General features: G+C 43.8%; 1 protein-coding gene across 2 annotated transcripts in view; it reads right to left on the bottom strand.

The window, feature by feature from the left end:
- LOC308310771 (shaker-related potassium channel tsha2) overlaps positions 1-12,500 on the bottom strand; it is an 18,915-nt gene that overhangs the window by 5,016 nt on the left and 1,399 nt on the right. Inside the window, exons 2-3 of one of the 2 annotated variants that reach the window (XM_080757183.1) lie at positions 7,015-10,031; positions 5,844-5,900 (exon numbers count right to left, since the gene is read on the bottom strand). In XM_080757183.1, coding sequence (XP_080613309.1) covers positions 9,534-10,031 — 498 coding nt within the window. In that variant the 3' untranslated portion in view covers positions 5,844-5,900; positions 7,015-9,533. The remainder of the gene's footprint in view (positions 1-5,843; positions 5,901-7,014; positions 10,032-12,500) is intronic. The other variant, XM_080757184.1, reaches the window with a different exon arrangement.

Here is a 12,500-nt window from a genome sequence, read left to right as displayed (position 1 = left end):
TTGTGAGGACGGCTGTCTTGGTCTATGGCTGCGTGCCACGGCGGTGAGTGTAACCCGACACCAGGGCCATAAACCACTTGGCATTATGTTGTGTGTTATTGTGAGCCTGTCACCATGGTGGCCACAACTCACACATCGCCGCTGTCGGTCGATAACCTCGTATCTCCATTATTTCTATATACGTTTTGGTTTGGTTTCTTTCCATAAATGAATGTCCTATACTTGATCGTATACAAGAGTGTCGCACAAGAGTAGTGAGAATAGCAGATCTTCAACCTTGTAGATCGGATATTAAATGTTTTAAATGTTTGTGAGATTATAATTAAACAAGGTTTCCACCCGACGGCATCTAAATACCCAGTGGTGTACTCAACAGCAGTACTTGTATAATACAATACATTCTGGTGGTCAAATATTGCTCAAGTGAACGTTGCTCAGTCAAATTTGAACTTGCGCTAAAGTATTCAAAAGTATGTTATGTTTAATATATATATATATATATATATAACATTTTTTTTTAGCAAAAGGCAGATCCACACCTCAAAAGGTTGGGGACAGGTGCGTAGGAGTCGGACAAATAGTGCATATATTCAAAAAGGATCTCTGATAATGACATCAAGGAAGAAGTTAGGAATTTGCAAAAAGAATGTTGCTCTCTATTCGACGTTTTCATTGTTAGACCTTCACCAGGACAGACAATGTGAAAAAAGTGTTTTGGTCATAAAGAAATATATATATTTTCCCTTATCTTTTTGTTAAAAAGGTAAACCTGTACATTCTGATAATAATCCTTTCTCTCGGGGGCCTCCTTCTCTCTCCAGCTCTTTAATAAACTGAAAAGAGTAGAACCATTTGCCAGCTCCAATTTGATTTGTGTTAATTGTTCAACTTCAAATTTTGCCAGTTCACTTCTTTGTGTCATCACTTTACAATGTCACGTGTCTATCTTGTATCCTGTATGAGTTCTCTCTCCTGATTGGATAAAATTATAAACATTATCCTGTGAGCTGGACCGAGAGACATGGAGACTCGTGTTTAACAAACACTTTATACTAGCAACGATTACCATCAGAATATGCAGCTATTTAACACTTGTTTTTAACAGAAACATATCACTTGCAGTAAAGGCCGTTGTTATCGGGAGTCGAATCCACGGCACACTGCCAGACTGGATTACCAGCCAAGGTGCCTGGATTCATTATAATAAGAGCTTAAGACGTAATTCATAATGTTTATTTTATTATTATTATTATTATTTGATTGACACCCGGGGGTCCGTTCCTAGAAATGTAGTAGAGTCCAAATATTTGTCTTTGAGATGTAGGCTATTGAAGTGAAAGTCCCTTTCGATTTTTCAAAAATAGCAGACCTACAAGCTCGTAGCGCGCCACTCGGTGGCGTGCTATGAGCTTGTAGATCTGCTATTTTTCAATAGCTAAAGCATAAAATAATGCCAACACCAAAAGGGGTTCCCGCCCAAAATGGGTTAAGTAAAAGTAGGAATACTGTGATATAGAAATAATCTGTTACAAGTAAAAGTTCCAAATTGAAGTAAAAACTGTACTCATTACAGAATGCCTCATTTCAAGTTTTGAAATGTATACAATATTTTTGAAAATAGCAGATCTACAAGCTCACAATGTGCCGTGATGCGATGCAATGTGAGCTTGCAGATCTGCTATTTTAGTGGTGAAGTGGTTAGTGGTTATTGTGAAGTGTTTATTGTATGTTTTGTAATAATAATCTAAATCTAACTAGTAACTAACATTTTCAAATAATTGTAATAACTCAGTAAAAGTACTAGTTTTCCTCTGAGATGTAATGGAGTAGAAGTAAAAGTATTGAAAATTGGAAATAGTAAAGTAAAGTGAAAGTACCTCAACATTGTACAGTACAGTACTAAAAAATGCTCAAGTAAAGTATATTTACTCAAAGGATGTACTTAAGTACAGTACTCTCACAAATACCTGCCTTTGAGGGGGCGTGACAGGGGGCGGGGGGAGAACGGTGACAACAGAGAGTCACATGACAGCAATTCATCAAACATAAGTGACATAAACCTGGGGATTAAAGAGGGAATCGATAAAATCCAGCACTTTAAATAACCGTGACCTTTGGACCCAACCGACCTGTCACATGCAGCAGTGGTGGGCTTGCTGGCTATAATGTTCGGCTTACAACACCTTCACAAGGTTGAGAAAGGCGTGCGTGCGTGGCGTGCGTGCGTGTACTAGTGAGGGCCCAATGGCCCTCACTAGGCCATTGGAATTTGAGAAAAAGACATAGAGCTCACAAGAGAAACTAAGTATTCTTGAATGGTTAAGATTCAGGTTAGGCCTTCAGTTAGACATTCAGTGGTTAGGGTTAGGACTAGGAGTTGAGGTAAAGGTTGTGCAGGATTTATTCTTAGTTCCTATAGTGTACGTCACGCACTGCAAATAGCCGATCCACGAGCTTGTAGATCTAGGCTTGAAGATCTGCTACTTTCAGTGTTGCGACACCAGTGCACAACACATTTTTAGGTTAGGAATGAAATGCAAAATAGAAAAGACACAAGTAATAATGATGAAAAACCTGCCACCCTAAAATGTTGAGATCCTAATATACTAATACATATGTGCGCGCATGTGTGCGTGCGTGCGTGCGTGCGTGCGTGTGTGTCTCGGTTTGGGGACATATTCTCTCAGCGGTGACAAAGACACTAACAATAGCTGTCAGTGTGTTGTAACCCTGCCCTGTCAACAGCTAGTGTCATCCAAGGGGAGACCTGTTTACCGCCATGCACATTGATTGCATATGCTGGGTCAGGACAAGTAGTAGGGCAGTATAGCAGTGGGGGAGGCGAGCGCTGAGGAAATCTCTCCAAACCTCCTCCAGGGGAAGCACATCACACAAGGCTCACCCATGCATGCGGTGGTAGAAAGAGTAAAGTAGAAGTATTGGAAATTGGAAATACTCAAGTAATTAAGTACAGTAGCCTACGTGAGTAAATGTATACATTACACCACTGCATGCTTGCGCGCACGAGTGCATGTGTGCATGGAGTGGTGCAACAAAGTAGCCGAGTCGACCACAGTTCTCTAATATACGCCTGGCTTCACTGCACTACAAGTGAAGGTTTCTCTGTACTTGCTTTTGTTAAGTACAAAAGGACATTTTTCAATGCATTTTTTGACATTTAGACTGATATATTTTCCAGACATCTTCAGTAAAATATCAACAGTGAAGATAGCAGCACAATCTCACAACACAGCACATCTCACGCGAATCTCACTCGCTGTGAGACATTGCAGATCTGCTATTTCCACTATATTTGAAACAGGACAAGTGGTTAATTTATATATATGTAAAGTTGTTCCGCTTCCTTCTTTGAAATGTATAGCAGAGTGAAAGAAACCATTACAAATACTCAAGTACAGATACCTCAAAACATTTACTTAAGTAGAGTATACTCAAGTAAACGTGCATTTGTTACTGTCCACCCCTGCATGCATGAGATACAGTGCTGCACCACGCAACCACAGTCCATATACAATCCATTGTCTGATCGGTGGTGCCCACAGTTTATTCCTAACGTCAGTTACCTAGCGACCGACCCCCCCCCCCCACACACACACACTCACACACACACACACACACACACACACACACACACACACACGTACACACCTCCTCTACTTCCCGTCGTGGTTCTGCACAGTCCCGGTCTGATCTATAAAGTATATTATCCCACAGACCCCTATCCGATGCCCGTTATTTTTTCTTCTACCTCGAACGCCCGGGGTTATTTAATCCATTAAATCAGAGCGCCCAGCGATTTATAGCAGCGGAGCACATTTAGCGACGGACCGGATGCTATCCCGGATGCAGCTGAAGTAGCTTGATGTAGCCAAAACACTCCCGGGGCGATCGACAACAACGGCAGGTATGATTAATTCTAACGCGACTAGCGACGGGACCACGATGGGCCGTCTAACACATGATCGGATTGGACGGAATGATTTAGATCAAGAGTGAATCACATTTTAAGGTTTTCGATCTCGTCGGCTAAAATGGGGGGGGGAGACATTTTCGATGACGTCCCACTGGAAAATAATCGAATGTTGCGCAACAGACGCTACCAGCCTGTGGAGCGATGCGATCGGTTTTGATATCAATAATCTCCGTGCTTTTTTATCAATCTCCGTCCTGAGCGATGGGCGTTACTAATTGATTTAACGGAGAACTCTGTCCTCGTCGCTCAGGGTGTTAAAAGAACATTTCACTCATTATAAACCGTATCTTTGTATAATTGGTCCTCGCTAATCTGCATTATACTAGAGGGCAGCATTTCTACTCACTCTGTTTCTCAGAGGAGGGCTGTGGACATATAAGCCCGCCTACCAGTGACATCGTCAAAGGGGTCTCCAAGCTAATAGAAACTATACAGCCTTTCTCATTCTGGAAGGTTAGCATGCTGAAATGGAATGTTGATTTTATTAATTTTTTTTATCTTCTTTGAAATGACCACACCTGCCTACTGATGATGTCGGTGATAGGCAGATCGACAAGTTTTGCAGAGCGACACATTGTGTCTTATAGTTTTTATTTAGTTTTCATCAGTGTAAAAAGATAATCGAACAAATATATTAGTTTTAGTCTGCGAAATCAACACTACCTGGTGGTCCCCAGACCGGACCTTTGAGAACCAGTGCTGGAGAAGCGGCCCTGTTTAGACAGGCATCCAAAATAAAGCTTAAATCAGATTTTCTATCCAGATAGGAGTCGCATTGTTTTTTGTTATGCCGTTTTCAACAGCGAAAAACACATTCTTTACTAATCAGATTTGAATCACATTCGTAAAACCAATCCGGCTCCAATCTGGATATACAGTCCAAATCCGATTTGAATCACATTCCTTGAATCCTTGTTCAGACTGCATGAAACCCATCCGGCTCTATACCGGTAGACCAAATCAGATTTAGGTTGCCACTCTGAACAGGGTCTCTGTGACGGTAACCAGAAGGCTCACCCCAAAACACGCACGCCCCGGCTGGGGTGTTCTTACATTCTTGTAGTTTTACTGAGGATAAGATTAGAACTAAATTTATGGTTAAGCATAGTTTTACTGAGGTTAAGTTTAGGAATAGGCTTTGGTACGCCTCACTCCTCGTTCATGGGTGGAGGATTTGCTTCAGTGGAGTGCAGGTTTCAACCGCATCTCAGGCCATGTGTCCGTGACTTACAGTAACATTACAAAAATGCATGTACAGTCTCCTACGGAGGACCCAATACCATGACAAACATTGTCATGTCAAGGACAAGGGTGGTCAAAACTGATATATCAGTTAGTCCAGAGTCCCAGAAGATGTTTTGTTAGATTAGATTTAGAATATAATTCTATGACTGGTGGGGAGATAACAATAATAAGTGCATGGGAGAGTATAACCCATGGATAGTGATTTTTATTAATTCTCTCATTTGGCTAACAAGTGAAACAACAGTGAAACCAACCACTTAAAACTGGCATCCATTTTTTGGGCATGTCCAGGTATAGCCTACATGTAAATGAAAATGAGCTAAAATAGCAGTTCTACAAGCTCACAAGCCAGGTGTTGCAATGTGGCACATGACCTTGTCATGTCTTGTAAAGCTTTGGTGGTTAAACTCTTCCTTATTTTGCTGTAACAGTGGGGCCCTGTCAGAGATAGACAGAGCCATGGGCTGCATGGTCCAACACCAACAAAACAGCATTATATAAAGGCGGACACTCCCACCTAGCGGGCAGAACGGAGTAGTGCCGCCTCTGCATGACTCATGCTGTCTCTCAATAGCTGCACTCAGACATTGGTTACAACATTTACCAGCTGACTTGTGCTGCACAGCAACATGGCAGAGCAGCGCTCTGTCTGCTCTTTCTCCTTGGGAAAGGGGAACAAAATGGTATGTCAGTATCTTGGGGTTTATATACCATAAACGGGGAGCAGGGCACCTGAACCTTCAGCTCAAGTTGTTCATCGTCATCGACATGGTGTCAGTATTTCTCTCTTTTTATCCATAGCATCCCCAGCAGTAAGCCCTATAGGGCTGGGTATTGGCATGTGACTCACCATACATACGAAATGTATTTCGATAGAGGAGTCACATCGCTGGGCTATGCATCCTGATTCAATATGTTGACCGATATAGCAATGATGAAAATGGAATCAGACGACTGGCAGAGATGTCCAATGTGGCGTTGGTCTTGTTGTCCGACTATTACCCTAACCTCAGTCTTAACCGGCCACATAAGACCCCTAACCTCATATCAGTCTTAACCGGCCATGTATGTCAGTTTCACAATGTTTTTGCTTTGGCGTCAGTAATTTAACTTCTGTCTTTCCTAATCGCAGCCAGTATACATGCAGTCAGCTCCAGGCGAGCCTGCTGGCTCGATTGTATTTGTGTGATAAATAACCGTCCTACATGGTGATTGTCGGTTGATAGCATTCGAAGCCGGTGCAAAACGCATGCAAAGCACAACCACTGCTATACACCATAGGGATATGCCAGTATGTAGACTCAATACAAACACATTTTCTTAATCAAAATATTGCGACGCAGGCCTCTCTCTACTACACGATACATTGCGGACATCACCAGTACCACACAATATACATATATTCTGAGTGCAGCCCTACTCGGCAATGAAGTCTGACATCACTGCTGGAGTGAGCTATAGGCCTAACCCTGGGTCACGTCATTATATTTTGTATTGGGATTCCCATGAGGGAATCCTAGATCGTGTCATATAAGAACTGTGTTTTTCTCCAAACACAGACGTTATCAAATGCAACTCAATACCATAGACAACACAGAGTCACACATACCTGACCTGTTGGTTTGTTTATTTTTTGGAACACAGCTATGACACAATCTAAAGATTTTTGCCTTTTGAGAATTCCAAAAGAATAACGCTGTGACCCAGCCAGGGGTAGTGGGCGTGATGTCAGTACTCTGCATGGTGCTTATTGGTGCAGCGTCGACACTACTCACCTCTGTGCAAGATTGCCCGACGAGGTGACCAGCCGCCAAAGGACCATCATACAGTTCAGAGCTTGAGGAGCTGTGCGTGTGTGCGTGTGTGTGTGTGTGTGTGTGTGTGTGTGTGTGTGTGTGTGTGTGTGTGTGTGTGTGTGTGTGTGTGTGTGTGTGTGTGTGTGGATTCCCATTCTTATAGGCCTCTCATCTCTCAGTAAAATTGGCCTCCTCTGGTAATCCCAACAGTCTGAAGTGGCCACATCCGGTGACGTTTGACAGTGAAAGGCCTTCATTTCTTCTCAGGGCCCGTTTACTCCTTTCTCGGTATTCCTCCATTCCAGTGTGGGTGATTTTGTTTTGAATCTCGGCGTCCTCATTGTGTAGAGTCCGTGATTAAGGTGCTCTAATGTGCGCTAATGGCTGAGGTGGTAGTGGTGGTGGCTGTGTGACCTTCAGACAGGGGACATATTTAATTGTTGCCGTTTCGCATAATGGCATTGGTTCCCAACTTGTCGGCCGGGGACCCACTCTGTGTGGGCCGTGGGCCCACTGGATGTGCCGTGAAGATATGGATATACGTAAGTGGGCCTCCTAAATAAGTGGCGATTAAAACACCAAGATCTTTAAGAAGAAATAATGTTAAAAAATATGTTTTTCTTTTAAATCTTGAACAAACGAATTTTTTTGTCCATCGTGATGAAGATAATAGGAACTTAAGGTATAATTCCAGGTTATGTATTCCAGATTGATCATTAAAATAGGCCTAAACGTGCTCTGAACATGCACATGGCCCACCCATCTGACTAAATGGGTGGGCCACAAAAACACCTTTGAGATTTTCAAGTAGACCCTGACCCAGAAAAGGTTGGGAACCTGCTGCCATTATGGAATCAATTGGATCATGTTTGCATGGTAGCAGAGCGACCGGCTACTCGCCTGAGCTATACTAGGCTTACAGCCGCCATTGTTTTGCTTGTCATTTGGATGAATCGCTCGAGCGACTTATGTGGGTCATGTTCTCAGCTTGCCTATGGTGCACAGATAATACGCCTAAATCTTATCTATAGCTGCCAAAATATGTATTTATTCCATTTTCACACAATATTAATTCCTGTCAGTGATGTAAAGCAACATGGAAAGCGAGCACAACGTGATTGATTGGCCTCGTCTTTTCTCTACAGTTTGTTCTTTGTTTTTTCCCCTCTTATTCCAATCACAGAGAGCATACAGAAAAGTCTGGAACGTTGCTATAGAAACTGCATCCATGGGGCAACTGCAGAGCAGCTTTGGCGCCACAAGGTGTCGCTCTTGTTTTACATGTGCTGCGTTTGAGGTTTAGATTATATTAAGCTCTTATCATCAATGCAAAATTATAGAATGGGAATTTTAACAATTTAAATCACCGGTAGTTTTTTTTTTTTTACAATTATAATTACACTACGATTATGTTTTAATAGCAACAATGACGTGCAGTATAGAAAGAGGACCAACTAATTAGTAGTAGTCCTAATAGCATCACGTTGAGCCTTGATCGATTGGTTGATGGATCCATGTACAGTAGGCTACAACTAGTCTATAGTGCACAACGCAGTCCTTTGATTAGCCGCGGGGATGCACATCTATATGAAACACGCACAGTCATCTCATGGATACATAACATAATGGATGTTTGCTTTGCCAAAAAAGGCAAATACTGCAACTCCACATAGCAGCGCGTTAACGGGGGATGTTCTATAGCAAAGCACATGCAGAGCTCGGAGCAACGCAACAAATGGCGAGCGCTTTTGGCACGATAAATATGAATAAATGCATGTGCTGTAAAGACGATGGAAATAACAGGTGTCTACTGTAGTAGGCCTGTGTCCAATCATCACTCTGTGTTTAGAATATCGAACGCCGCCACCACGACGAGCCATGCAAATCATTCTATAGATTAATAATTGGTCTCTCTGTTAGGCTACTTACTTCAGACAGATCAGTAGCCTAAATTAAATGTAAACTGAAACACAAAACATTACGATTAGGGTTAATAAATTACTAAGAATGGTTTCATAAAGTGCTGATAATATTATTTCCCAAGCTTTGCTTTTCTTTTCTTTTCCAACCTTTCAACAATGATGCACGTAACGGAAGACTTCCATCGTGTGTGTGTGTGTGTGTGTGTGTGTGTGTGTGTGTGTGTGTGTGTGTGTGTGTGTGTGTGTGTGTGTGTGTGTGTGTGTGTGTGTGTGTGTGTGTGTGTGTGTGTGCGTGTGCACGCGGGCGTACATACGTGCGTGCGCACCGGTGTGTCGGGGTGTAGCTTAGGCTATGAATATGTTTAAAACCACAGTTTCCATCCTTCTGTTGCAATAGGCCTATTCTAGTAAGTAAATCCTTCCTTGTGCACATGTGCCCGGGGATGCCAGTCAGAAATAAGGAGCAAGCCAGAGCGCAGAATGGAGATGTACTCACAGAAAGAAACGCACAACGTCCATCAGCTCAACCACTGATAGACGTCTCCATGTTGTGTGGACAGAATGGGACGCCACTAATCACACATCAGTGAGCTTCCCAGTGAAAGCCTTCTGCGGGCTGCAGTTGGTGTATTTGATGGAGTCCGCGTCCTCCTCACTGTCCACATAGTCCGCCTTGGAGAGCGACGGCTTGCTGTCGCTCCTCTGGAACTCGCCGAACTGCGGCTGCTGCGTCTGGCCACAGGTGACGTGCGTGTACTGGAACTGCTCCTCGTGCTCCGTCTCGCGGTGGTAGAAGTAGTTGAAGTTGGAGACGATGACGGGCACGGGCAGCGCGATGGTGAGCACGCCGGCGATGGCGCACAGCGAGCCCACGATCTTGCCGCCGATGGTGACCGGGCACATGTCCCCGTAGCCCACCGTGGTCATGGACACCACGGCCCACCAGAAGGCGTCGGGGATGCTGGAGAAGCCGCTGTCCGGGTCGTCGGTCTCGGCGAAGTACACGGCGCTGGAGAACAGGATGACTCCGATGAAGAGGAAGAAGATGAGCAGGCCCAGCTCCCTCATGCTGGCCTGCAGGCAGGAATGTCACAAATTCAATTGTTATTACATGTGATTGCAATTATTTGAGATGATCGCAATTGTTTTGTCATTTGTTCCAACATTATGAATAGTCCGACAGTCAATAGTCCGATTCCGACACCCTATACCCAAACACTAAAGGCTCATACATAGTCTGGATTTTCGGTGGTGAGGTGACCACCGAACTACAACATGACGTCACGAGCCGCGGTGAAGAGCAAACCACCACCACCGCTCCAGCCCTTCTCTCTGTTTTTACTCACCACCGCTCAACGTTATTTCAGCTCCGGTGGTCAGCTCACCACCGGAGCGGTGGTCACCTCACCACCGAAAATCCAGACTATGAATAGGCCTTAACCCAACGCATGTTGGGAGCGGGGGTGTTGTAATGACAGTTGGACTCTTGGTATGTCGGATAAACGTCTGAACCCCGAAAATTTCCCCTAAATGGTAAATTAAATGGTGCATTTATATAGTGCCTTCATCCAAGGTGCTTTACATAGATTGTGCACCCATTCACACACACATTCATACACAGAGAGGAAACCATGCATGGTACCAACCTGCACATCGGGAGCAATTAGGGGTTCAGTGTCTTGCACTTGAAGGACACTTCGACACTAACTCTGGAGCAAGGTTAATTAAATAAGGTTAGGAGGCGAAGACCGTACGGTGGACTCTATGTTGCTACCTGGAAGGAAAGAAACATGCGCAATGGGCTATATGCAGCCAACAATTCCGCGTTCAGCTTCCTTGGTCTCAATTGCGCATGTTTCTTTCCTTCCAGGGAGCAACATGGAGTCCACCGTACGGTCTTCGCTTCCTAACCTTATTTAATTAACCTTGCTCTGGGGAAGCCCGGGTTCGAAGTGGCAACCTTGCGGTTCTTATCCAGCTACTCTACCCCTGAGCAACCGCTGCCCGTCCCCTAAGCCCCCTCCCCACAAACCCAATTGACTGACTTCTATGTATAAACCAAAATGCATTAGCCCCCACTCTAAATAGCCAAGTTGTCTGTTGGCTGAGCAAAGTGGCTCCAGCCCTGAATGGCTAGCGACCCGCATTAAAAAATCACTCCATGTGAACTGAGTGGTGCAACTCCCCCCCCACCTCTCTCTCTCTCTCTCTCATTAGCAGGCAACAGTGCAGCACTATCCCTCTCTCTGTTTCTGGCACAACAGCGCCCCTACTGGTACTCATACTGGAGCTCATTAACGTCACATAGGTGAACAACACATAAGTGAACAAGACATAGGTGAACACGGACATTGCTGTTCCTTGGAGTGGTTGCACCACTCAAAAAACACACCCGTGTGAACTGAGTGGTGCAACAAATAAATTATATTTAATGTTTCCCTTCAATGTCAATTTAATGTTTTGATTATTATTATTATTATTTAGCTGAATTATCAGGTCTTATCATCATACATCATCTCATACTGAGCAATCAGAATGCCTGTTGCCTCTGATTGGTTAGCTGATTTGTTCGTTTACATAATATGACGTCAATTTTCCCTTCAATGTCAATGGTGTTTAATGTTTTGATGTTTAATTTACGTCATATTTAGCGGATTTCTGACGGAATCTCTCCGTTCATTGTCAATGGCAAATATTGAGACGTGTGGGGACAAGATTTAGCGGACATTTGACCTGAAGACAAAAGCTATTTATAGAAGGGGCTATAACGCCCCTTAAAAATTATGTTCTGGCGATTCAGGTCTGGTGACTCGGTGGGGCGGTGTTGTTACGGTCAAATAATTGATCGCAGCAGCTGATTGGCCATCAGCGCCGTCACTCAATGAAGCTGCCACTACCTACTGGCCAAAACTGGAATTGCAGCACGTTCATGGAGATGGACGGACGTTCAGTGACGTCATGTGCGTAACGTGCGTCAACCCTGATCTCAAATTTGAGACCGCTCTCTCAACTTCCGCTCGCTCGAGCCATTGAGTTATAATTGTACTTCCGGCAGTCTTCCGGGTGCTTCAAAACGCCACTGAGCAACTTCCATTGAAATGAATAGCGGGGGCGGGGCTGTCACTCCCGGTCTGCACTCTATCCTTTATAACTCTATGGCATTCAGTCTGAATAATGAAGTGAAACAAAATGAAAATTCAGTGTCAGGCTAAGGGCAGAAAAGCGAGGAGCAAATTGTGATTGGCCGCTTGCCCAGAATGCAGATGATTATAGAGCATTGCAGTCCCGCCCCCTCGAGAGACCCGGAAAATAATTCCCTGTTAATTTTCCTCATAGACTTTTCAAAAAGTATTTAGACAAATCTATGACCTTTTAAGCGAACAAATAATTTGAAGAAAAAAAAAAACACGCCCCTCACTTCACACGGGTGTGACTTTTAAGTGTAAAATGTATTTAAAAAAATCCAGTATGGGGCCTAATTTCTTATTATCTTTCAGTTATTTGTCATATCTGCCCTCAGTGCCCTGTGCACTTTTTGAGTGG

The sequence above is a fragment of the Protomyctophum bolini genome (genome assembly GCF_963924005.1).
Source record: "Protomyctophum bolini genome assembly, chromosome: 23".
Taxonomy (NCBI): Eukaryota; Metazoa; Chordata; class Actinopteri; order Myctophiformes; family Myctophidae; genus Protomyctophum; species Protomyctophum bolini.
Note: the sequence above shows the minus strand (reverse complement) of the source record. Positions and strands in the feature narration are given on the sequence as shown.